Source organism: Crinia signifera, chromosome 4 (assembly GCF_055691185.1).
Source record: "Crinia signifera chromosome 4, ASM5569118v1, whole genome shotgun sequence".
Classification (NCBI taxonomy): domain Eukaryota; kingdom Metazoa; phylum Chordata; class Amphibia; order Anura; family Myobatrachidae; genus Crinia; species Crinia signifera.
The window spans coordinates 337235340-337262656 of NC_139220.1; the positions used below are offsets into that span (position 1 = coordinate 337235340).

A 27317-nucleotide genomic window follows, 5' to 3' on the forward strand; every position below is an offset into this window, starting at 1 on the left:
CTGTCTGCAGCCTCCCACTCACAGCCAGATTCAGTCACCGCCACAGCAGCCCAGCACGGCACTGAGCGCCCGTGGCTGTGTGACAGCTGCCACCATAGGGAGAAGTGCTGCGGCTGCTAGCGGGGAACTTACATAGCACTGACAGGTGGAATGCTTTCACTGTGCACTGTGCACCTGCCACAGACTCCGCTGGCTCCTGCAAGACACCGCAGGGTCTGCGGCCCCATAGTTACACCACTGGCTGATGGGTCCGAACTGATAGATTGAACCTGCAGCAATCTGTAGGGTCCGACCCGATGCGAACGGGACCTTCGGTATCGGGTGAAATCATCCCAAATCGGCCCACACACTGGGAAATCATTCCATGGTGTGCGGTTGTCGGGTGTGCAGCTAATTGCAGAACCGTGATATTTTCACAAGCTTACTGCAAGCTGGCACAGGGCGGGATTATCTGCAAGCAGCCCAGCGATCAGGTCTGCATACCCCCTGTACGTCATTCTGAATAGAGTGTAAATGGGTAGGACAAGCACACACTGGGGGGTGTACGTGTGTGTGTGTGTGTGTGGAGGGGGGTACACTTATGCCTAGGTGGCGCCCTCACCCCTAAATCCACCAGAATAAGACACTTATGTTATCTGCTGCAGTAAACTCTCGGGCACAGAATGTTCCTCAGAGTGGAGGGGCCCCTCGTTCCCTTCTTATGGCTTGGGCCCCGACCTGAAGACCCCAGATCTGAAGGTTGAGCTGGAAGTGAGGAACGTGCCGCGCAGTGTGGAGCTCCATAACGTGTTCGGCAGTATAACGGGACACTTCGAACCTGGTAAGCCTCAATCCCTACTGATCCCTGAGTGTTCCCCCAGATATGTGCTCTCCTGTAATCCCTACGCTGCCTCTATCTTTGCAGAGCACTATATTATTGTGGGGGCACAACGAGATTCCTGGGGTCCCGGCGCTGCAAAATCTGGGGTCGGAACTGCAATCCTACTGGAGCTGGCACGTACAATGTCCATGATGGTCTACAATGGTAAATGTATAAAAGGTGTAGTGACAGTGCTGTGTATGTATGTGTGTGTGTGTGTGTGGGGGGGGGGGGGCAGTACAGGAATAGTAGAGAGATACAGGGCAGGATGGAGGTGTAGTGACAGTGCTGTGTATGTGTGGGCTCAGTACAGGAATAGCAGAGAGAGATACAGGACAGGATGGAGGTGTTTTGACAGAGATGTGTATGTGGGGACAGTAAGGAATATTAGAGAGATACAGGACAGGATGGAGGTGTAGTGACAGAGCTGTGTGTGTGGGGTCAGTACAGGAATAGTAGAGAGATACTGGACATGATGGAGGTGTAGTGACAGTGCTGTGTGTGTGGGGTCAGTACAGGAATAGTAGAGAGATACTGGACATGATGGAGGTGTAGTGACAGAGCTGTGTGTGTGGGTGGGGGGTCAGTACAGGAATAGTAGAGAGATACAGGACAGGATGGAGGTGTAGTGACAGACCTGTGTGTGTGGGGGGGACAGTAAAGGAATAGTAGAGAGACACAGGACAGGATGGAGGTGTAGTGACAGAGATGTGTGTATGGGGTCAGTACAGGAATAGTAGAGAGATACAGGACAGGATGGAGGTGTAGTGACAGAGCTGTGTGTGGACAGTACAGGAATAGTAGAGATACAGGACAGGATGGAGGTGTAGTGACAGAGCTGTGTGTGTGTGGGGAGAGTACAGGAATAGTAGAGAGATACAGGACAGGATGGAGGTGTAGTGACAGTTGTGTGTGTGTGTGTGTGGTGGGGGGGGGTCAGTACAGGAATAGCAGGGGGATACAGGACAGGATGGAGGTGTAGTGACAGAGCTGTGTGTGTGTGTGTGTGTGTGTGTGTGTGTGTGTGTGGTCAGTACAGGAATAGCAGAGATGCAGGACAGGATGGAGGTGTAGTGACAGAGCTATGTGTGGGATCAGTAAAGGAATAGTAGAGAGATACAGGACAGGATGGAGGAGTAGTGACAGAGCTGTGTGTGTTTGGGGTGGGGGTCAGTACAGGAACAGCAGAGTGACAGAGCTGTGTGTGTTTGGGGTGGGGGTCAGTACAGGAACAGCAGAGTGACAGAGCTGTGTGTGTTTGGGGTGGGGGTCAGTACAGGAATAGCAGTAAGACAGCTGTGTGTGTGGGGTGGGGGTCAGTACAGGAACAGCAGAGTAACAGAGCTGTGTGTGTTTGGGGTGGGGGTCAGTACAGGAACAGCAGAGTGACAGAGCTGTGTGTGTTTGGGGTGGGGGTCAGTACAGGAACAGCAGGGTGACAGAGCTGTGTGTTTTTGGGGTGGGGATCAGTACAGGAACAGCAGAGTGACAGCTGTGTGTGTGGGGTGGGGGTCAGTACAGGAACAGCAGAGTGACAGAGCTGTGAGTGTTTGGGGTGGGGGTCAGTACAGGAACAGCAGAGTGACAGAGCGGTGTGTGTTTGGGGTGGGGGGTCAGTACAGGAACAGCAGAGTGACAGAGCTGTGTGTGTTTGGGGTGGGGGTCAGTACAGGAACCACAGTGTGACAGAGCTGTGAGTGTTTGGGTGGGGGGCAGTACAGGGAATAGCAGAGTGACAGAGCTGTGTGTGTTTGGGGTGGGGGTCAGTACAGGAACCACAGTGTGACAGAGCTGTGTGTGTGTGGGGTGGGGATCAGTACAGGAACAGCAGAGTGACAGAGCTGTGAGTGTTTGGGGTGGGGGTCAGTACAGGAACCACAGTGTGACAGAGCTGTGTGTGTGTGGGGTGGGGATCAGTACAGTGTGGACTGGGAATCTTATATTATATTAATACCTGGGGTGCCAATTATTGAAAAGGGGACTCTTCAATAATAATAAATTATGTATACTCTATAATACACATTTATCCTATATATCTGCAAATATATTGCGTCAGACTTACAACCTAGGCTGCTGGTACATACATGCAATTCTCATATATAGGAATTATGAAATTATGATTCCAAAGTGAGTTCAAACTTGGTTTTGCCGCTCTGATTAAAGATATTTTATTTACAGGAAAAACACAAATCATACAGAATAAGTTGTGCACAGTAGTGATATATATGCTAATTATAATTATATTTATACTTCCTTATAAAACATTGAACATAAAACAAATTAACAAACTTAGACAATTACTAACACTAATTGAATACTTGCAAGTTCATTGTTCCATTCCTTAGGTATGACATCTCCACCAAGCTTTATTCATCTTCCCCTTCTTACTCTCATCCTTCTCCTCTCCTCCTGATGTCTCTCCTCCTGATGTCCCTCTGCTGACTGACTTCTACCCATAAGCTCATTCCTTTTATCCCATATTTTGCCCATTCAAACTGGCCTATTCCCATTGTGCCCAGTGTGGGAGATAATTATAGGGTTTGCCAGATTCCACAGTGTCATAAAACATGCCCTGCTCATTCTGCCCCAAGGTAGTGAGCATGTAGGGTATTTAAGATCATAAAACGTAGTATTTCTTTAATCTTCAGAGGCTTCCCTTTGGTTGTGTTGATGTGACAATGATCTGTTTTGCCTAGGGTATTGGCATGAACAATTATAACCTGTTGGTAGTAGTTTGTTATCATGTTGTCATTGCCTCTGGCCTGCCCTATAACTGGACAGTACAGTAGGTCAGCTGGCTTCTACACTTCTTAAGGTATGCAGATCTTTGATTGTGATCTGTAACGTTGTATCTAAACATCCCCCTGCACATACCAGGATCTGTTTGCATATTATGTGGCCTAACAACCAGATGACCTGTTGACTTTATTCTACCAGGTTCTAATTATTTATTTGCTGTAAATCAGGCATACAGTAGACATATACCTACATAATAATCCATAACCTTGCAGTAAGACACAAATGTGCATCTATATACAGTACAGACATATTCAAACACTACCTAATACATTCATATCTATTCCTCACTATACTATATCTTTCTATCTAGACTCTTCACTAAGGTTAAAATCACCTTTCATCAATAATATGTTTAATGAAAACAATATCTCTGATTCTAAGTTATAATTTATGCAAACAATTACCTATCTGGCAACAGTCCCCCGCTTGTGACCATGAGAAGTTATTTTGATTGGTCACACAGTAAACTAACGTAATTGTTTGTAATACCTTTTAAAACATTTAATCAATTTATTACCTTCAACCACAATTTTAACCATAAGTATAACCATGATCACCAATGTAATTGTACATTTAAAAGAAAACCTCTAAAGTATATTTAGCTAACCTAACCTTATATTACTTTATTCTAGCTTAATGGGACCATCACTGAGGTGGTTATTCAGCATTACTGAGGAAAACTACAGTATTTCACTACAGACATTTAGATACCATGCCATAAAGTAACTCGGTTGTAGATATGTTTGATAGTACTGTTGTCTTCAGCGATTTGCTGTAAGAGGACTGTCATCTGCGTGGTTTGCTTGTCATTGGAGACGCCTTACATTTGCAGTATGGAGGCAATAGAAGTAGAATTCTTCATTGAAGCTGCCACTTTGCTTGTCATTTTGATGTTTGGTGCAGAGGGCGGTGTACTTTGAGTGCTGTGGTTTTGATTTGCTTCTTCACCACAGTTTGCGACACTCTGTTCTTGCGGTGACCCTCAATAATGGTTGTTATACAGTCTTATACTTGTGCGTCTTTTACGTTTATCCAATGTCGCAGTCATAACAAGTGTCCATGTCTTTATGCCATCTTTGTTGCTTTGCCCAAACAGGCTATGATGTTGAATACAGCAGGTATATAAAACAAAGTATTTTTTTCTTTAATTCCTTCCTTGTTGATAATAGGCCTTAATTGTCTTCGGGCAGTGGTATACAAATGTCTGGGGTAGATAAGATCTACTCCTACATTATTTCCTCACTGAATAACTTACCATACAGGGTCAGGTCTCCACCCTATCCTAACATGTTCCTATATGCTTTAATAACTATTTGATATAACTTAAAACTAAAATAATCTTGCACCATCTAAACCCATCTGAAGGCTTTCGCTATTTAACCTTATATTGTGACAAACAATGCTATTAAAATTATTTGTTGTGTTTATGGCAACATCCTAACAATACAATAAATGAATATAATTTTGCTTCAAACAGATATTAAATATCATTTAGGAATGGCTTTGTACATATCTAATTCATCCAGTATCATGTAATATGCAGCCATGTGCATATACTGCAAATGCAAATGATCCCTTTTTTTTTTTTTTTTCCTATAAGTAATTCTCTTAGACTTGATGTCTGTATTAAGAGAGTTAATTCATCCCAATTTACAATTTTGCCCAATTAGTTATAAGGGGTACACCATCCTTATTAGATATTTAATTTGTTTGAAGTTTCGAAGGAAGTATAAATATTAATTAAAACATTTAAAAGAATTAAAATATTTACAAGGTTTATTGTGACAATATATTATATACACCAGATATGTGAACTGATCTTGTGATGAAAGGTAAATGTTGGAATAAAATAGTTCTGCATAATTGCAGCGATGAGATGCACACTGCAACAGGTGTGTACACTGATTCTGAAAGACAAACAATAGTCGCTGTGGTGAAAGGGTTGATGGAATTTTTGAACTGATCTTGTGATGAAAGGTAAATGTTGGAATAAAATAGTTCTGCATAATTGCAGTGATGAGATGCACACTGCAATGCCAAATGTGGACTGGGAATCTTATATTATATTAATACCTGGGGTGCCAATTATTGAAAAGGGGACTCTTCAATAATAATAAATTATGTATACTCTATAATACACATTTATCCTATATATCTGCAAATATATTGCGTCAGACTTACAACCTAGGCTGCTGGTACATACATGCAATTCTCATATATAGGAATTATGAAATTATGATTCCAAAGTGAGTTCAAACTTGGTTTTGCCGCTCTGATTAAAGATATTTTATTTACAGGAAAAACACAAATCATACAGAATAAGTTGTGCACAGTAGTGATATATATGCTAATTATAATTATATTTATACTTCCTTATAAAATATTGAACATAAAACAAATTAACAAACTTAGACAATTACTAACACTAATTGAATACTTGCAAGTTCATTGTTCCATTCCTTAGGTATGACATCTCCACCAAGCTTTATTCATCTTCCCCTTCTTACTCTCATCCTTCTCCTCTCCTCCTGATGTCTCTCCTCCTGATGTCCCTCTGCTGACTGACTTCTACCCATAAGCTCATTCCTTTTATCCCATATTTTGCCCATTCAAACTGGCCTATTCCCATTGTGCCCAGTGTGGGAGATAATTATAGGGTTTGCCAGATTCCACAGTGTCATAAAACATGCCCTGCTCATTCTGCCCCAAGGTAGTGAGCATGTAGGGTATTTAAGATCATAAAACGTAGTATTTCTTTAATCTTCAGAGGCTTCCCTTTGGTTGTGTTGATGTGACAATGATCTGTTTTGCCTAGGGTATTGGCATGAACAATTATAACCTGTTGGTAGTAGTTTGTTATCATGTTGTCATTGCCTCTGGCCTGCCCTATAACTGGACAGTACAGTAGGTCAGCTGGCTTCTACACTTCTTAAGGTATGCAGATCTTTGATTGTGATCTGTAACGTTGTATCTAAACATCCCCCTGCACATACCAGGATCTGTTTGCATATTATGTGGCCTAACAACCAGATGACCTGTTGACTTTATTCTACCAGGTTCTAATTATTTATTTGCTGTAAATCAGGCATACAGTAGACATATACCTACATAATAATCCATAACCTTGCAGTAAGACACAAATGTGCATCTATATACAGTACAGACATATTCAAACACTACCTAATACATTCATATCTATTCCTCACTATACTATATCTTTCTATCTAGACTCTTCACTAAGGTTAAAATCACCTTTCATCAATAATATGTTTAATGAAAACAATATCTCTGATTCTAAGTTATAATTTATGCAAACAATTACCTATCTGGCAACAACAGGAACAGCAGAGTGACAGAGCTGTGAGTGTTTGGGGTGGGGGTCAGTACAGGAACCACAGTGTGACAGTCTCAGAGCTGTGTGTGTTTGGGTGGGGGGCAGTACAGGAATAGCAGAGTGACAGAGCTGTGTGTGTTTGGGTGGGGGTCAGTACAGGAACAGCAGAGTGACAGAGCTGTGTGTGTGTGTGTGTGTTGGGGGGGGGGGGGGGGGGTGTCAGTTCCACAGTGAGAGTACTTACTGATTATCACTGAGCATCTCCCACCTAGCTCCTGTGGGAGGAATGCACACGGCAATGTAAATAACCCTTCCCTATACTGTAGTGCAGTGTTAGTGAATGAGCCCCTGGGTTGTCTGTACCGGCACAGGACACAGAAACTTGTGTGTGTGTTTCAGGTTTTCAGCCACGGCGCAGCATTTTGTTTGTGAGCTGGGACGGGGGAGATTTCGGAAGTATTGGAGCTACAGAATGGCTGGAGGTAACGGACGGACCTATTGTACAATTCCCTGCTACTGCCTCATACAATCCAGTAATCACACGGTCTGTATCTTCCAGGGGTACCTCAGCATGCTGCACCTCAAAGTCGCTGCCTATATGAGTCTGGACACCCCAGTTCTTGGTAATTCTGCTCCTAGAAGTCGGCAGGGAATTCCACATACAAGTCTGTCACTGAGGCTAAGGGATAACGCTGGGAGTGTCCGGTGGAAACGCTGGGAGTGTCCGGTGGAAACGCTGGGAGTGTCCGGGGATAACGCTGGGAGTGTCCGGGGATAACGCTGGGAGTGTCCGGTGGAAACGCTGGGAGTGTCCGGGGATAACGCTGGGAGTGTCCAGGGGTAAACGCTGGGAGTGTCCGGGGATACTGCTGGGAGTGTCCGGGGAGAAACTCTGGGAGTGTCCGGGAGAAACCCTGGGAGTGTCTGGGCCAAAACGCTGGGAGGGTCTGGGGGAAACGCTGGGAGTGTCCGGGGATACTGCTGGGAGTGTCCGGGGGAAACTCTGGGAGTGTCCGGGAGAAACCCTGGGAGTATCCGGGGGAAACCCTGGGAGGGTCCGGGGAAACGCTGGGAGGGTCCGGGGAAACGCTGGGAGGGTCTGGGGAAATGCAGGGTGCCTAGGAAACCGCTGGGAGTGTCCAGGGAAATGCAGTGTGCCTAGGAAACCGTTGGGAGTATCCAGGGAGATGCAGTGTGCCTAGGAAACCGCTGGGAGTGTCCAGGGAAATGCAGTGTGCCTAGGAAACCGCTGGGAGTATCCAGGGAAATGCAGTGTGCCTAGGAAACCGCTGGGAGTGTCCGGGGATAACGCTGGGAGTGTCCGGGGATAACGCTGGAAGTGTCCGGTGGAAACGCTGGGAGTGTCCGGGGATAACGCTGGAAGTGTCCGGTGGAAACGCTGAGAGTGTCCAGGGATAACGCTGGGAGTGTCCGGGGGATAACGCTGGGAGTGTCCGGGGATAACGCTGGGAGTGTCCGGGGATAACGCTGGGAGTGTCCAGGGGGAAACGCTGGGAGTTTCCAGGGGGAAACGCTGGGAGTGTCCGGGGATAACGCTGGGAGTGTCCGGGGATAACGCTGGGAGTGTCCAGGGGGAAACGCTGGGAGTGTCCGGGGATACTGCTGGGAGTGTCCGGGAGAAACTCTGGGAGTGTCCGGGAGAAACCCTGGGAGTGTCCGGGGGAAACGCTGGGAAACGCTGGGAGGGTCCGGGAGAAACCCTGGGAAACGCTGGGAGGGTCCGGGGGAAACGCTGGGAGGGTCCGGGAGAAACCCTGGGAAACGCTGGGAGTGTCCGGGAGAAACCCTGGGAGTGTCCGGGGGAAACGCTGGGAGTGTCCGGGAGAAACCCTGGGAAACGCTGGGAGGGTCCAGGGGAAACGCTGGGAGGGTCCGGGGGAAACGCTGGGAGGGTCCGGGGGAAACACTGGGAGGGTCTGGGGGAAACGCTGGTAGTGTCTGGGGGAAACACTGGGAGGGTCTGGGGAAATGCCGTGTGCCTAGCAGAATGCTGGAAGTGTCCGGTGGAAACGCTAGGCATGCCTGAGGGTAATACAGGAGGTGCCTCACACACCTCCTGTCACATCCGCTCCAGCCCGGATATCGCACCAGGGCTACGTGGCGCCTGTGATGTAACAATCAGCCTGTTAGGATGGACATCCCGGCCGCCGGACAAACAACGGCACTTGGTGCCAAATTCAAAAGGACTTACTACTGCTTTATCTGTGTTGGGCGCTGCGGCCCCGGTACCCTACCGACGGCCGCGGACACCCTCTGTGCCCCCCTTCCCCGGCAAGAGTCGTCTGGCGCTGGGAGTCTGGATTCCCTGGTCCCCGGCGTGCGGTGGCTGCCAGGGGGACCCGGGACTCACCCACGCTGCCGCCGGCGGGTCAGTTCCGGCGGCTACGGCGAAACACGCTGTTAACCTCTGGCGCGCTGGAGGCAGAATGCGGTGACTGTGTCGCACTGCCCCGGGCGCCGGGGGGGTGGAGAGGGGGCCACCTCCAAACTATAACCCAAAAACGGAATACTTTCCCAGGCAGCCTCCAGGCTTGGAGCTGCAGCTTTCCAACAAGCTGAGTGGTTCCTTGGAGCTCCATGGGGCTCTCCGTCGGCAGGCAGGAGACCCGGGCAGGGGATCCGGGCTGCCCATCTCTGGAGCTCACGTCTGGGCCAGAGCTGTTCAGCTGTTCTCCAGACCAAATCCTAGAAGTACGTTTTGGAGGGAAACTTCCCCCCTAGCCAGACAGCCCGGCACCTGGGTGGTATCTGGCCCCCCAGCTGGGCTGTGGCTCAGAGGAGTAACCACTTCCCTCTGTCCATAGGGTACAATGCTGACCGTGCCTGTGCCCAGTGCATGCACGTCTCATGCACTTAAGTTGATTGGTTAAAGACCACAGGGTGGGCTTACCCCCTGTCGTACTGTGTGCTGGACTAGCATAAAAGGAGGGCTCAGCAGCTCAGCCCTGAGTTAAAGGTACAATCTACCTGATCTGAATGGTGTAACATTACCTGTATGCTGTACCTCCTAGGGACCTAGGAGAGGGCTCTTTTAAGAGCTTCTACTTTGAGCAAATAAACCATCTATTAGCTCAAGACGACTACTTTCATCTTGCGACCAACAGAATTATTGCTATAATTCCATTCTCCGGCTGTTCTGGGTACCAGTATCCAGCGTCCTCCCAGTCTCCACCCTGCCAGCTACTAAAGCAGAGGCCTGGTCCATGACCAGTGGAGAACCAAGCGACGCCAGTCAGGGGTGTGTCAGCAGCGTGTCGGCGCACACCCTACAGCAGGTAGTACTCAGGTGCAAGCGTTTGGGCCTGAGTCAGTATCCGTGTTCCAGACGCCACGTAGGAGGAGTCTGGTGTTGGCAGCGATAAACCCGCCCACTGTGTAGTGGGTGGAGTCAGTAACGGGCAGTTGCTGATGGTAACAGGGAATCCCCTATGAGACCAAGGGTGCAGCCAGAGTGTAAGGGTAGGCGTCCGGTCACAGAAATTGGTTGGCAAGCGGTGGGATATCCCAGATGGCTTTTCAGTCACCCGATTGGAGAAGCCGAGTTACTCAGGGAGGAGTAACTGCGCCAAGGAGAACACGCAAGATGGCAGACTTCAATGGAATGTCGAAGGATGACCTCGAGATTGTGTGCCAGGAAAAGGGTGTGGAGATCCCTTATAAAGCAACCGTGAGCGACATGAGGGTGGCACTCGAGAGCTGGGCGGAATCGAATCAGGAGAAAGAAGAAACGATGACAGCGATCGCCCCGCAGAGGACTTTCATGTGGACCTGGTGAGACCCCTAAGCCCCGCCCTCTCTGGTGGCAGCCACATTTCCCACCATTCCCTAGCATGGCCAGGACCCCCCTGTCCCCTGGTGGGCGGAACGGATAGCCTCAAAGAAAAAAAGTGTTGTGGTTGGTAGAGCGCAATAGATCAGGTTTTAGTGCAGCCTACTCCAATATAGTGTGGGGGTACACCACCTCCCACGGATAGAATTCTAAACAGCAAGGTTATTTGGAGTGTGGCGCACTAAGCCTGAAAGATGTTACTGAACACAAATCCAATTTTTCAACAGGATTTATTGTGATACAATATACACATAAAAGCATTAAAAGTCCAGGGGGGGGAAAGAAAATACATCAATGATGCAATACTTCTATGGAAACGTGAAGTCACTCTGGTCTCAGATGATGTAAAACAGTCTGGCAATAAATGGGTATCTCACCATGTAGATGCACTGCGGTGGGCTATACTTAGGATGGAACAAGTCTGCGGCACCACTGCAGTGAGCTTACGTCCGATTGCCTCCAGAGTCCAAATAAAGTGCTTTGTGCGTCTCCAATAAAGTGCAGTTGCAGTAAAGTGTCTGGTGCCAAGGTGCTTTGATTAGAAAGTACAGTGGCTTGTGGTCATCAGCAACGCGTTTCGAAGACTCTAATGATGTCTTCTTTTTCAAGCTGGGTATAATTACTATGAGCCCAGGAGCTATTTTTATACCTACTTCCTGGGTTCAAGCTGGCTCAACAGCCAATCATTTTTCCGCGATTTTCGCGGGCCGGAAGTGCCGTGCGTTACACACGGCACTTCCGGTTTGCGTTCCAAATGGCGTCACGTCACTTCCGCTTCCGGTTTCTGTTATTTGCGAAGCGATCTGAAAAGGCACCTTAAGTATATGGAACTTCTTAATTAATTCGCCGGGATATGATAATTATCCATTTTTGGCCGGGACTTGCTCAGCATTCACTCTGGCATTCCAAATCGAAGATTTTTCGGCCATCTTTAGTCAGGGCAAACTTACTGGCAAATCTTCCTTTATATTTCCAGCTAAATTCTTTGTATAGATATTTATTTCAGAGGGGACTGACATTCCTCTTACCGTCTATACCGTACTTTGTATTCCGGTAATGTCCATCCCTAAGTACCGGGAATGCCAGCCCCCCTGATTTCTTTAAGAAGTATAGATGAATATCCATGAATATAAAAAAGAGAAAGAAAGGACAAAATATAAATAAAATTCATACGAATAATGTTAAAAAGCAGTATTTTAAAAGAAGTAATCCATAAAAACTAATAAATATTAGTCTTCTAAAAACCATTTGAACTCAAAGTCTGCATTGTGGCCATTAGGAGAAAGGGAAATCCATTTCATTTCGTTCTGAGCCAATTTAATTTCTAAGTCTCTATTTTTCCAATTGTTTGTCACTTGTTGTATACCTAAAAATCTTTTAATGGCCCCTTCACATTTTTGATGTTTTTTTGCAAAATGTTCCGAAAGTGGGTGTGTCATGAGACCTTTCCGTACGTTATATACGTGCTCCGCTGACCTGAGTTTAAGGTCGTTTTTCCAATGTATATGAGATTACATTCACACTCTAAAAGATATATGACGTTACGCGAGTGGCAAGTTATAAATTGATTGATTTTGTATTGAGTTCCATTTACTTCGAACAATGTAGTTTTTCTTTCGTACGGATTTTTACTAGTGATTTTACACATAAGGCATGATCCACATCTATGGAATCCCTTATTCCTCTCACTACCACCTTGTTTGTCTGGTAGGGCACTTTTGACAAGAAGATTTTTTAGGGAGGGCGCCCTTCTATATATAAACCTTGTTTTTTTCGGGCATTACTGTCCCCAAAATTGGATCATCTAAAATAATTCGGCAATTTTTTTTAAAGATGGTTTCTATTTGTCTATGGTGAGATCCGTACTGAGAAAAAAAAAACGGCGGAACTGATAGCCTGGCAGATCGGCTAGCGGAGCTTGGGGAAAGGGCAATGGAGCCAGAACGCATGCTCATCATTCGGATGTGGTACCCTGAGAACCATTGCCCGCTGCTGCCCCCAGGACGGGACGCATCCAGTTTGCCAAGTTTGCAGACAGCGATGGGGACATTGATGGACATTTGCAAGTTTTTGAGAGGACTTGTAAACTCCATGATTTGCCCAAACAGGAGTGGGTACAACACCTGGTGCCCACCCTGCATGGAGAGGCCTTGGAGGCCTATCGAGGAGTGGCCAATGAGGACTGTGGGAACTATGATGTCACCAAGGCCCTCCTCAAACATTTTTTCATAACTCCTGAGTCCTACAGGAAAAAGTTTCGGGACTTGCCAAAGAATCCTAGCAGCACCCACGAGCAGCTAGCCCCAAAAGACTGTACTTTCAGGGGACAACCCTCCTCGGCTCATCACCACCCAAAGCAAGCATCATCCAGCCCGGGTACTTTTGGCCAGCCACCGCCCCGCAGCACCCCTGCCACTTATTAGAGGCCACCGGAGCCATGGCTGGACAAGAAGTGCTATGGCTGTGGGAAGATCGAACATCTAAGGATGAACTGTCCTGCACCCCCAGCACCCCAGACTTGTGCACCAAATCCAAGTGCTGGCGCCCGGCTTGCTTGCCTAACCCAGGAAGACGTGCCTACCGAGACGGTCCAAGTGGGGCCCCTGCAGGGCGAGGGCCTAAGAGACTCTGGGGCCTCAATCACCATTGTGAGCCCCCACCTTATTGATCCTGCTGCTGTACTGCAGGGTCACACGGCCAGAGTTACCGTGGCAGATGGGCAAGAGCGTGAAGTGCCCATGGCCAGAGTCTACCTGGACTGGGGAGCTGGACGAGAACTGCGGGAGGTTGCCGTGATGGGTGGCATCCCAACAGATGTGGTCTTGGGAAATGACCTTGGTGGAGGAATTGTCACCGCCTTTGCGAATGCCATCACCCGGAGTCAAGCTGCGAGACTACAGACTTCAGCTACGCCAGCACTGACCAGCCCATTACACCAATAGTGGTGTAATGTCATCTTCTCCTGGGCTGGGATAGTGGTGTAGTGTTATCTTCTCCTGGGCTTGGATTGTGGTATAGTGTCATGTTCTCCTGGTATGGGATAGTGGTGTAGTGTCATCCTCTCAGGGGAAGTCATAGTGCCGTAGTGTCATCTTTTCCTGGGCTGGGATAGTGCTGTAGTGTCATCTTCTATTGGGCTGGGATAGTGTTGTAGTATCTTCTTCTTCAGGGCTAGGATAGTGATGTAGTGTCATTTTCTCCTGGGCTGTGATATTGGTATAGTGACATAATTTCCAGGGCTGGGATAGTGGTGCAGTGACATTATCTCCTAGGCCGGGATAGTGGTGCAGTGACATCATCTCTTGTCCCGGAATAGTGGCCCGGAATTATCTCCTGGGCAGGGATAGTGGTGCAGTGACATCATCTCCTAGTCGGGATAGTGGTACAGGGACATCATCTCATAGGCCGGGACAGTGGTGTATTTTGTTTATATATTCATCTCTTTTCCAGGTGATGAAAAATTTGCAGCAAAATCCAGCCCTCTGTTCAAGAACCTAATTGAAAATATAATAAAGCAGGTGAGTATCTGCCCCCTGTATACACTGTATTGGGCTCCTTCTCACTATAGGTCTGTATACAGGCTCCACCCCCTGTATATTATATCCGCCCCTTCTCACAATGGGGAGGCTCTGCCCCTGCATGTGCCAATTCATATATCCCGCCGATAGGATCTCATATTGAAATGCATTCTTGGGTGGTAAGATCCTGCCCAAATGGGCTCCTATATGTACATGTACAGAGGGACACAGTAGCTGCCCCCACCTCTCTCTGTATGTCTCTGTACACAGTACCCGCCCCACCTCTCTCTGTATGTCTCTGTACACAGTACCCGCCCCACCTCTCTCTGTACACAGTACCCGCCCCCACCTCTCTCTGTATGTCTCTGTACACAGTACCTGCCCCCACCTCTCTCTGTATGTCTCTGTACACAGTACACGCCCCCACCTCTCTCTGTATGTCTCTGTACACAGTACCTGCCCCCACCTCTCTCTGTATGTCTCTGTACACAGTACCCGCCCCACCTCTCTCTGTACACAGTGCCCGCCCCCACCTCTCTCTGTATGTCTCTGTACACAGTACCTGCCCCCACCTCTCTCTGTATGTCTCTGTACACAGTATCTGCCCCCACCTCTCTCTGTATGTCTCTGTACACAGTACCTGCCCCCACCTCTCTCTGTATGTCTCTGTACACAGTACCTGCCCCCACCTCTCTCTGTACACAGTGCCCGCCCCCACCTCTCTCTGTATGTCTCTGTACACAGTATCTGCCCCCACCTCTCTCTGTATGTCTCTGTACACAGTATCTGCCCCCACCTCTGTCTGTACACAGTGCCCGCCCCCACCGCTCTCTGTATGTCTCTGTACACAGTGCCCGCCCCCACCTCTCTCTGTATGTCTCTGTACACAGTACCTGCCCCCACCGCTCTCTGTATGTCTCTGTACACAGTGCCCGCCCCCACCTCTCTCTGTATGTCTCTGTACACAGTACCCACCCCCCACCTCTCTCTGTATGTCTCTGTACACAGTATCTGCCCCCACCTCTCTCTGTATGTCTCTGTACACAGTACCTGCCCCCACCTCTCTCTGTATGTCTCTGTACACAGTACCAGCCCCACCTCTCTCTGTACACAGTGCCCGCCCCCACCTCTCTCTGTATGTCTCTGTACACAGTACCTGCCCCCTCCTCTCTCTGTATGTCTCTTTACACAGTACCTGCCCCCACCTCTCTCTGTATGTCTCTGTACACAGTACCTGCCCCCACCTCTCTCTGTATGTCTCTGTACACAGTACCTGCCCCCACCTCTCTCTATATGTCTCTGTACACAGTACCTGCCCCCACCTCTCTCTATATGTCTCTGTACACAGTACCTGCCCCCACCTCTCTCTGTATGTCTCTGTACACAGTACCCGCCCCACCTCTCTCTGTACACAGTGCCCGCCCCCACCTCTCTCTGTATGTCTCTGTACACAGTACCCGCCCCCACCTCTCTCTGTATGTCTCTGTACACAGTACCCACCCCCACCTCTCTCTGTATGTCTCTGTACACAGTACCTGCCCCCTGCCTCCCTCTGTACACAGTACCCGCCCCCACCTCTCTCTGTATGTCTCTGTACACAGTACACACCCCCACCTCTCTCTCTGTATGTCTCTGTACACAGTACCCGCCCCCACCTCTCTCTGTATGTCTCTGTACACAGTACCTACCCCCGCCTCTCTCTGTACACAGTACCCACCTCTCTCTGTATGTCTCTGTACACAGTACCTGCCCCCACCTCTCTCTGTATGTCTCTGAACACAGTACCTGCCCTCTGCCTCTCTCTGTATGTATCTGTATTACAGAAACCCCCCGCCCGCCTCTCTCTGTGTGTCTCTGTACACAGTACCCGCCCCCACCTTTGTCCTGCCCCCCACCTCTCTCTGTACACAGTACCCGCCCCCCACCTCTCTCTCTCTCTCTGTAGGTCTCTGTACACAGTACCACCCCCCCCCCGCCTCTCTCTGTACACAGTACCCGCCCCACACCTCTCGCTGTATGTCTCTGTACACAGTACCCGCCCCCACCTTTCTCTGTATGTCTCTGTACACAGTACCCGCCCCCACCTCTCTCTGTACACAGTACCCGCCCCCACCTCTCTCTGTATGTCTCTGTACAGAGTACCCGCCCCCACCTCTCTCTGTATGTCTCTGTACACAGTACCCTGCCCCCCACCTCTCTGTATGTCTCTGTACACAGTACCCACCCCACCTCTCTCTGTATGTCTCTGTACACAGTACCCACCCCACCTCTCTCTGTATGTCTCTGTAAACAGTACACGCCCCCACCTCTCTCTGTATGTCTCTGTACACAGTACCCGCCCCCACCTCTCTTTGTATGTGTCTGTACACAGTACCTACCCCACCACTCTCTGTACACAGTACCCGCCCCCACCTCTCTCTGTATGTCTCTGTACACAGTACCCGCCCCCACCTCTCTCTGTACACCGTACCCGCCCCACCTCTCTCTGTATGTCTCTGTACACAGTACCCGCCCCCACCTCTCTCTGTACACAGTACCCGCCCCCACCTCTCTCTGTATGTCTCTGTACACAGTACCCGCCCCCACCTCTCTGTCCTGCCCCCCCACTCTCTCTGTACACAGTACCCGCCCCCACCTCTCTCTCTCTGTATGTCTCTGTACACAGTACCCCCGCCTCTCTCTGTATGTCTCTGTACACAGTACCCGCCCCACACCTCTCTCTGTATGTCTCTGTACACAGTACCCGCCCCCACCTCTCTCTGTATGTCTCTGTACACAGTACCTGCCCCACACCTCTCTCTGTATGTCTCTGTACACAGTACCCGCCCCCACCTCTCTCTGTATGTCTCTGTACACAGTACCCGCCCCACCTCTCTCTGTATGTCTCTGTACACAGTGCCCGCCCCCCCACTCTCTCTGTATGTCTCTGTAAAACAGTACCCGCCACCACCTCTCTCTGTATGTCTCTGTACACAGTACCGCCCCCACCTCTCTCTGTATGTCTCTGTACACAGTGCCCGCCCCTCACTTCTCTATGTCTCTGTACAACAGTACCCGCCTCACACCTCTTTCTGTATGTCTCTGTACACAGTACCCACCCCTACCTCTCTCTGTATGTCTCTGTACATAGTACCCGCCTCTCTCTGTATGTCTCTGTACAAAGTACCCGCCCCCGCCTCTCTCTGTATGTCTCTGTACATAGTACCCGCCTCTCTCTGTATGTCTCTGTACACAGTACCCGCCCCGCCTCTCTCTGTATGTCTCTGTACATAGTACCCGCCTCTCTCTGTATGTCTCTGTACAAAGTACCCGCCTCTCTCTTTACACAGTACCCCGCCCCCACCCCTCTCTGTACACAGTACCCATCCCCCACCTCTCTCTGTATGTCTCTGTACACAGTTACCCGCCCCCCGCCTCTCTCTCTGTATGTCTCTGTACACAGTACCCGCCCCCCGCCTCTCTCTGTACACAGTACCCACCCCCACCTCTCTCTCTGTATGTCTCTGTACACAGTACCCACCCCCCGCCTCTCTCTGTATGTCTCTGTACACATTACCCGCCCCCGCCTCTCTGTATGTCTCTGTACACAGTACCTGCCCCCACCTCTCTCTGTATGTCTCTGTACATAGTACCCGCCCCCACCTCTCTCTGTATGTCTCTGTACACAGTACCCGCCCCCACCTCTCTCTGCACACAGTACCCACCCCCCACCTCTCTCTGTATGTCTCTGTACACAGTACCCACCCCCCGCCTCTCAATGTCTCTGTACACAGTACCCGCCCCCCGCCTCTTTCTGTATGTCTCTGTACACAGTACCCGCCCCCACCGCTCTCTGTATGTCTCTGTACATAGTACCCGCCCCCACCTCTCTCTGTATGTCTCTGTACACAGTACCCGCCCCCACCTCTCTCTGTACATAGTACCCGCCCTCACCTCTCTCTGTATGTCTCTGTACACAGTACCCGCCCCCACCTCTCTGTACACAGTACCCGCCCCCACCTCTCTCTGTATGTCTCTGTACACAGTACCCGCCCCCACCTCTCTCTGTACACAGTACCCGCCCCACCTCTCTCTGTATGTCTCTGTACACAGTACCCGCCCCCACCTCTCTCTGTATGTCTCTGTACACAGTACCTGCCCCCACCTCTCTCTGTATGTCTCTGTACATAGTACCCGCATCTCTCTGTATGTCTCTGTACACAGTACCCGCCCCCCGCCTCTCTCTGTACACAGTACCCGCCCCCACCTCTCTCTGTACACAGTACCCGCCCCCACCTCTCTCTGTATGTCTCTATACATAGTACCCGCCTCTCTCTGTAAGTCTCTGTACACAGTACCCACCCCCCACCTCTCTCTGTATGTCTCTGTACACAGTACCCGCCCCCACCTCTCTCTGTATGTCTCTGTACACAGTACCCTCCCCCACCTCTCTCTGTATGTCTCTGTACATAGTACCTGCCCCCACCTCTCTCTGTATGTCTCTGTACACAGTACCCGCCCCCACCTCTCTCTGTACACAGTACCCGCCCCCACCTCTCTCTGTACACAGTACCCGCCCCCACCTCTCTCTGTATGTCTCTGTACACAGTACCCGCCCCCACCTCTCTCTGTATGTCTCTGTACACAGTACCCGTCCCCACCTCTCTCTGTACACAGTACCCGCCCCCACCTCTCTCTGCATGTATCTGTACACAGTACCCGCCCCCACCTCTCTTTGCATGTATCTGTACACAGTACCCGCCCCCACCTCTCTCTGTATGTCTCTGTACACAGTACCCGCCCCCCCGCCTCTCTATGTCTCTGTACACAGTACCCACCCCCCGCCTCTCTGTGTATGTGTCTGTACACAGTACCCGCCCCACCTCTCTCTGTATGTCTCTGTACACAGTACCCGCCCCCACCTCTCTCTGTATGTCTCTGTACACAGTACCCACCCCCCGCCTCTCTCTGTACACAGTACCCGCCCCCCGCCTCTCTCTGTACACAGTACCCACCCCCCACCTCTCTCCCAACCTCTCTCTGTATGTCTCTCTACACAGTACCCACCCCCCGCCTCTCTCTGTATGTCTCTGTACACAGTACCCGCCCCCACCTCTCTCTGTACACAGTACCCGCCCCCACCTCTCTCTGTATGTCTCTGTACACAGTACCCGCCCCCACCTCTCTCTGTACACAGTACCCGCCCCCACCTCTCTCTGTACACAGTACCCGCCCCCACCTCTCTCTGTATGTCTCTGTACGCAGTACCCACCCCCGCCTCTCTCTGTATGTCTCTGTACACAGTACCCGCCCCCACCTCTCTCTTTATGTCTCTGTACTGTTAATGGCGATTAAATATGACCAGAGAGACAATAAGTGAAAAGCGCTGGTTACGTAATAAGTCCGCAACCAACGTACCCTTTATACCTAACTACGTGCGAACAAAGCGTAGCGCAGCGTAGCGTACCTTTTATTGTATTATGTACACCAAGAACCAATACCTTAATCAGAGATTCGCAGTACTTTGTCTCTAATCTGCGAATATACCTTATCGGACAGTGTCCGTAATATACCTTGTCGCTATTATGCGAATAAACAGACACGACCACTGTATAGAAATAAGGAGATAAGAACTCCGTAAAAAGGTTGTATTTAAGTCCCTAATGGACAAAAGGGGGTTACAGAAATAAGAATAAACAGGTATAACAAGTGATACAATATACTAACAATGAATACTAAACAGGCTCAGCTAGGGGGAAAGAAAACAGATACAAGACACAATCAGCCAATCAATACAATAAGAATAAATACCGTTAATGCAACCGTTACCGTTCTCATCAAATATGCGAAGCGCAGTCCGGTCAGTACCCGCCCCCACCTCTCTCTGTATGTCTCTGTACACAGTACCCGCCCCCACCTCTCTCTGTACACAGTACCCGCCCCCTGCCTCTCTCTGTATGTCTCTGTACACAGTACCCGCCCCCACCTCTCTCTGTATGTCTCTGTACACAGTGCCCGCCCCCGCCCCTCTCTGTATGTCTCTGTACACAGTACCCGCCCCCACCTCTCTCTGTACACAGTGCCCGCCCCCGCCCCTCTCTGTATGTCTCTGTACACAGTACCCACCCCCCACCTCTCTCTGTATGTCTCTGTTCACAGTATATGTCACTTTCTCTATAGGACCCATGTCTGTATAGCTGACGTATCTGTCCCCTGCTCACAGGTAGACAATCCTTGCCGCAGTCAGGAGACCATCTATGATTATATGAAATCTACATATCAGACAGACGTGTAAGTAACCAATCACCTACCAGACCCCACTGCACCAAGCACACAGTACACCATATATCCTGCTGACAGTATATAGGACACATTGCCAGAGTAATATGATAGCCCATTCACGCTGGCACTGACTGGTTATGTAAGGTAGGGGTTACCGTAACGCCCAATATTCCTGATCACTACGGAAAGTCCTGATTAGCAGACCTGTAAGGAGCGGATCTCACAATGGCAATGGTACTAATATCCCGCACAAATAACCCCGGGTCCGACCCAGTATTTGTGATGTGAAAGCACTATAATACCCCTTATACCAAAACGCAGAGTCGCACCCGGGGTTTTGGACCCAGCTTCAAGCCGTGTGCGACCGAGCATTTGGTCCCTTTTACACCAGCACCCCCCCACCAGGCGCAGGCGGTTCCCAAGCCACCGCTTGGAGATGACATCATCTCCCCTTTATGTCGGCACTAGCAGCTTGTCTCTATCATGCCCAGAACCTGAGATATCAGCCTTCCAGCAGCCGGTCCCTGCTCCAGCTCCAAACATCTGGTGTACAGTGTTATATGTTTGTCAATGGATTGCTCTGGCTCAGTCCTGATCTCTGATCCCCAAGTTCCCAGCACCTCCTGAAAGTTGGGACTCTAGGTTTTTATACTACTGAAGGCTAAGAAATCTATTTCCAGATAATGGCGATATCTGCAGTCAAACAAGCTGCCCTTCCACCGGAAAATGACGAATATTAAGCCCACTCTATTATCCAACCGTCCCCTGTGTATAAAACACCCCCTACCTCCCTGGAAGTCATTTACAAGGGACCCTTCATTCAGCTCAGTGCCCCCTTCCACACATTAGTGTTCTCCCTCCCACCACCTGTGCGGAAGTTACTGCTCCAGGTCCTACATGTTAAATGGAAGATAGAGCACCCCCTGCCACCCGTGGGACATCAAAGCTGCTGCTGATACCCATTCTCCCCTCCTAGGGCTGGGGAATGCTAAGGGCCCCAGTGCATTGCTTTGCCCAGGGGCTCACACTGCTGTTAAGACTGCCCTGTCTGCAGCACTGTGTCTGCTGCTCTCTGCAGCACTGTGTCTGCTGCTCTCTGCAGCACTGTGCCTGTCTGCAGAGGGCCTGCAGCACTGTGCCTGTCTGCAGAGGGCCTGCAGCACTGTGCCTGACGCACTCTGCAGCACTGTGCCTGACGCACTCTGCAGCACTGTGCCTGACGCACTCTGCAGCACTGTGCCTGACGCACTCTGCAGCACTGTGTCTGACGCCCTCTGCAGCACTGTGTCTGACGCCCTCTGCAGCACTGTGTCTGACGCCCTCTGCAGCACTGTGTCTGACGCCCTCTGCAGCACGGTGTCTGACGCCCTCTGCAGCACGGTGTCTGACGCCCTCTGCAGCACGGTGTCTGACGCCCTCTGCAGCACTGTGTCTCCCGCTCTCTGCAGCACTGTGTCTGACGCTCTCTGCAGCACTGTGTCTGACGCCCTCTGCAGCACTGTGCACTGTGTCTGATGCTCTCTGCAGCATTGTGTGTGTGGTACTCTCTGCCGCCCTGTGTGTGGTACTCTCTGCCGCACTGTGTGTGGTACTCTCTGCAGCACTGTGTGTGGTACTCGCTGCAGCACTGTGTGTGGTACTCGCTGCAGCACTGTGTGTGGTACTCGCTGCAGCACTGTGTGTGGTATTCTACGGTCTGATAGGATCACACATTACAGTGCGATCCTGGGTGGTTGTTCACGTTCCACCTTTGTATATGAAATCTTTATTAATTGGGCCCCTCTTATGTCCTTAGTATGGCTCCTCTTGTCGTGGACAGCGGCGCATTCGCTTTCAATGCATTTGCCGGAGTTCCTGCACTGGAGTTCTCATTTGTTGGGGTAAATACACTACATAGTTTATTATATATTACATAATAGTACCATTCCTGTATCTCTCTGCTACTTCTTTACAGACCCCCCCCCCCACACACACACACAGCTGTCACTACTCCTCATTCCTGTCCTGTATCTCTCTACTATTCCTGTACTGTCCCCACACACACACAGATCTGTCACTACACCACCTCCCTGCCCTGAATCTCTCTACTATTCCTGTACTGACCCCACAAACACACACAGCTCTGTCACTACACCTCCATCCTGTCCTGTATCTCTGTACTGTCCCCACACACACACACACACACACGTGTCACTACATTATACCATACACTGCACCAACCTATCCTGTTTCCATAGAGGCCTATGTAAGTACTCCTGTATATACAGTATTGTATCCCAGAGAAAGTAACATTGTTCTCCTGCATCACACTTATGCAATTGATTTCAGGACTCCAGGACATACCAATACTTGGACACTAAGCTGGATACATATGAGAATCTGAATACTCTTGTGAATGGCCGGCTACCAGCAGTGGCTCTCAGCCTGGCAGAAGTAGCTGGGTTTTCCTTGATCAGACTTTCTCATGATCATATTCTGCCTTTGGACTTGTCAGCATACAGTAATGTCTTACTTAATCATCTGGTGCGACTGAAAATGTACAATAACAAGCTGAAGGTAAGGCCTCCAGCATCAGGTAACTGCTTGCATTGGTTGTAAGGTAGCAAGTTGGTGGTAATGGTTCCATCAGAAGGCGAGGTCTCAATCTAACAGTGTGGGCTCCAGCTAAACATGAGGAATCTAGATGATGGCTCCAGCTCAGGGTTCAAGATTGGGATGAGGGCTCCAGTTGAGGGTAAAGGTTCTGTCTGGGGATAAGGGCTTGAGGTGAGCATAAGGGTTACAACTAAGGATTCAAGCTGAAGGTGAAGTTTACAGTCAGTTGAGGGTAAGGGTTCCAGTGAGTGTTCAAGATGTGGGTGAAGGCTCCAGCTGAGGGTAAGCGTTGTTAGGGGGATCCAGATGAGGGTAATTGTTGCATATGAGAGTTCAAGGTGAAGTCTACAGATGAGGGTAAGGGTTGCAACAGAGTTCAAGCTAAATGTGAGGGCTCCAGCTGTGGGTAGAGTTCCATCTGGGAATAAGAGCTCCAAGCAAGGCTTCGGTTAGCAACCGAGGGTTCAAGCTGAAGATGAAGTCTACTGCTGAGGGTAAGGGTTGCAACAAAGGGTTCAAGCTAAATATGAGGGCTCCAGCTGTGGGTAGAGTTCCATCTGGGAATAAGAGCTCCAAGCAAGGCTTCGGTTTGCAACCGAGGGTTCAAGCTGAAGGTGAAGTCTACCGGTGAGAGTAGAATTCCGTCTGCGAATAAGAGCTCTAAGTGAGGCTTCAGGTAGCAACTGAGGGTTCAAGCTGAAGGCGAAGTCTACAGGTGAGGGTAGAGTTCCATCTGCGAATAAGAGCTCCAAGCAAGGCTTCAGGTAGCAACTGAGAGTTCAAGCTGAAGGTGAGATATTCAGTGAGGGTTCAAGCTGGGTGTTAATGACTTTAGCTGAGGGTAACGGTCAATCGGGGATGAGGACTGTATGTGAGGGTAATGATTGCAACTGAGCATTCCAGCTAAGGGTGTGTGGTCAAGCTGACATTCAGGTTCCAGCAGAGTGTGTGGGCTTTGGCTGACGACTCAAACAGAATGCAAACACTGATGAAGAAGACAGGGTAGAGTACTAGTAACATAAAACATGGCACAATAAATCCTTACTCAAATAAAGATGTGTGACTACAGAATGAAGCTCCAATTGCGTAGACGTAGAAGGTGGAATTAGGAAAGTTCTCTAACTGTACTAATGCTTCTGTGTCTCAGTCCCGGGGACTCACCTTGCAGTGGCTGAACTCTGCCCGGGGTGACTATGTGAGAGCGACGGAGAGACTGAAGAAGGCCATCTCGCAATCAGACCTCCACAGCGAGAAGCTGATCCAGTTTTTCAATGTGCGGATTATGAGGGTGAGAATGGCCGGTTACCACTGTTTGCTTACGACGACCTTCCATGCTCTGTGTGCTATTTTCTCTCTGTTGCTAGAGCGTCGTCTTCCTAATAACGGACAAATCATGGTCTGTAGTTGTCATTGTCTCCCTCTTCCGTAGGTGGAGTTCTACTTTCTCTCCCAGTACGTCTCTGCTATCAGTTACCCCTACCGTCACATCCTTGTAGGCAGAGGACCACATACTCTACAGGCCCTGATCGACCACCTTAATCAGGAAACAATTAACGATGCAGAACTACGCAAGCAAATTGCCCTCTTCACGTGGACGCTGGTTGGGGCTGCGAACGCCTTGAGCGGGGAGGTGTGGGACATTCACAGAGGCTTCTAAACCATATTGATATACAGCAAGCCTCCGTCCAATGGCTGGGGGTGAATGATCTCCTTCGGACACTTCCAATGCCCCTTTCATTAGTCAGATGGCTTCTATGTCTCTATGTGAAATCATCCCTGACCGAGCTCGCTATAAATGTTGTATTAACGCTTTATTGTGAAACGCGCCTGGTCACATCTGGTCCACTGTATAACAAGGGCCAGGATATGATGAAGTAATTCCTATCAGCGACAGTGCTCGTTATAAATTACTGTTAGAACTTCACCAGCCGGCGTCGTTTGGGGCTAATTCGCTGCTTCTACTAACTCCAATGGCCACTTGTTAGATGTGCGCACACTGTGGGTCCTAAATATAGGACATTAGATCTATATCACGGTTTATCACTGACAGTGCTCAGTAGAACTGTATGTTGTTGTATAATCAGGAAAGGCAAGATATGCACCACAAATGGCTATATACAGACTGGGAATGTCTCCATCATATTTTTGTACCTGAAAACTAAGTTTTGAATTAAAAGATGATTCTGAAAGCTAAGGCATTTTGAGATCTCCATTTTTACACAACAAAAATTGCTGTAATCCAGCCTGTATTAAAATGTTTACCAGGCAGTATATGTGCCTGGGTTACAACGGGAGAGAGCGGTAGTATATGTGCCTGGGTTACACCGGGAGAGAGCAGTAGTATATGTGCCTGGGTTACAACGGGAGAGAGCGGTAGTATATGTGCCTGGGTTACACCGGGGAGAGAACAGTAGTATATGTGCCTGGGTTACACCGGGAGAGAGCAGTAGTATATGTGCCTGGGTTACACCGGGAGAGAGCGGTAGTATATGTGCCTGGGTTACACCGGGAGAGAGCGGTAGTATATGTGCTTGGGTTACACTGGGAGAGAGCGGTAGTATATGTGCCTGGGTTACACTGGGAGAGAGCAGTAGTATATGTGCCTGGGTTACACCAGGAGAGAGCGGTATTATATGTGCCTGGGTTACATCGGGAGAGAGCAGTAGTATATGTGACTGGGTTACACCAGGAGAGAGCGGTATTATATGTGCCTGGGTTACAACGGGAGAGAGCGGTATTATATGTGCCTGGGTTACAACGGGAGAGAGCGGTAGTATATGTGCCTGGGTTACACCGGGAGAGAGCGGTAGTAGATGTGCCTGGGTTACACCAGGAGAGAGCGGTAGTATATGTGCCTGGGTTACAGCAGGAGAGAGCAGTAGTATATGTGCCTGGGTTACACTGGGAGAGAGCGGTAGTATATGTGCCTGGGTTACATCGGGAGAGAGCGGTAGTATATGTGCCTGGGTTACAGCAGGAGAGAGCAGTAGTATATGTGCCTGGGTTACAGCAGGAGAGAGCAGTAGTATATGTGCCTGGGTTACAGCAGGAGAGAGCAGTAGTATATGTGCCTGGGTTGCAGCAGGAGGGAGCAGTAGTATACTGTATGTGCCTGGGTTACAGCGGGAGAGAACAGTAGTATATGTGCCTGGGTTACAGCAGGAGAGAGCAGTAGTAAATGTGCCTGGGTTACAGCAGGAGAGAGCAGTAGTATATGTGCCTGGGTTACAGCGGGAGAGAGCAGTAGTATATGTGCCTGGGTTACAGCAGGAGAGAGCAGTAGTATATGTGCCTGGGTTACAGCGGGAGAGAGCAGTAGTATATGTGCCTAGGTTACAGCGGGAGAGAGCGGTAGTATATGTGCCTGGGTTATACCGGGAGAGAGCGGTATTATATGTGCTTGGGGTATACCGGGAGAGAGCGGTAGTACATGTGCCTGGTTACACCGGGAGAGAGCAGTAGTATATGTGCCTGGGTTACACCGGGAGAGAGCAGTAGTATATGTGCCTGGATTACAGCAGGAGAGAGCAGTAGTATATGTGCCTGGATTACAGCAGGAGAGAGCAGTAGTATATGTGCCTGGGTTACAGCGGGAGAGAGCAGTAGTATATGTGCCTGGGAGAGAGCGGTAGTATATGTGCCTGGGTTATACTGGGAGAGAGCAGTAGAATATGTTCCTAGGTTACAGCGGGAGAGAGCGGTAGTATATGTGCCTGGGTTATACCGGGAGAGAGCGGTAGTATATGTGCCTGGGTTACACTGGGAGAGAGCAGTAGTATATGTGCCTAGGTTACAGCGGGAGAGAGCGGTAGTATATGTGCCTGGGTTACACCGGGAGAGAGCGGTAGTATATGTGCTTGGGTTACAGCGGGAGAGAACAGTAGTATATGTGCCTGGGTTACAGCAGGAGAGAGCAGTAGTAAATGTGCCTGGGTTACAGCAGGAGAGAGCAGTAGTATATGTGCCTGGGTTACAGCGGGAGAGAGCAGTAGTAAATGTGCCTGGGAGAGAGCGGTAGTATATGTGCCTGGGTTATACTGGGAGAGAGCAGTAGTATATGTTCCTAGGTTACAGCGGGAGAGAGCGGTAGTATATGTGCCT

At 49.6% G+C, this 27317-nt stretch overlaps 1 protein-coding gene across 3 annotated transcripts in view; it reads left to right on the forward strand.

The window, feature by feature from the left end:
• TFR2 (transferrin receptor 2) overlaps positions 1-25410 on the forward strand; it is an 84736-nt gene extending 59326 nt beyond the window's left edge. For all 3 annotated transcript variants that reach the window (XM_083185846.1, XM_083185845.1, XM_083185847.1), the window contains exons 10-19: positions 645-820; positions 905-1024; positions 7392-7474; positions 7552-7615; positions 14293-14360; positions 20563-20630; positions 22417-22501; positions 22950-23177; positions 24364-24504; positions 24646-25410. In XM_083185846.1, the coding sequence (XP_083041972.1) occupies positions 645-820; positions 905-1024; positions 7392-7474; positions 7552-7615; positions 14293-14360; positions 20563-20630; positions 22417-22501; positions 22950-23177; positions 24364-24504; positions 24646-24873 (1261 nt within the window). In that variant the 3' untranslated portion in view covers positions 24874-25410. The remainder of the gene's footprint in view (positions 1-644; positions 821-904; positions 1025-7391; positions 7475-7551; positions 7616-14292; positions 14361-20562; positions 20631-22416; positions 22502-22949; positions 23178-24363; positions 24505-24645) is intronic.
• Positions 25411-27317: the final 1907 nt, after the last annotated feature.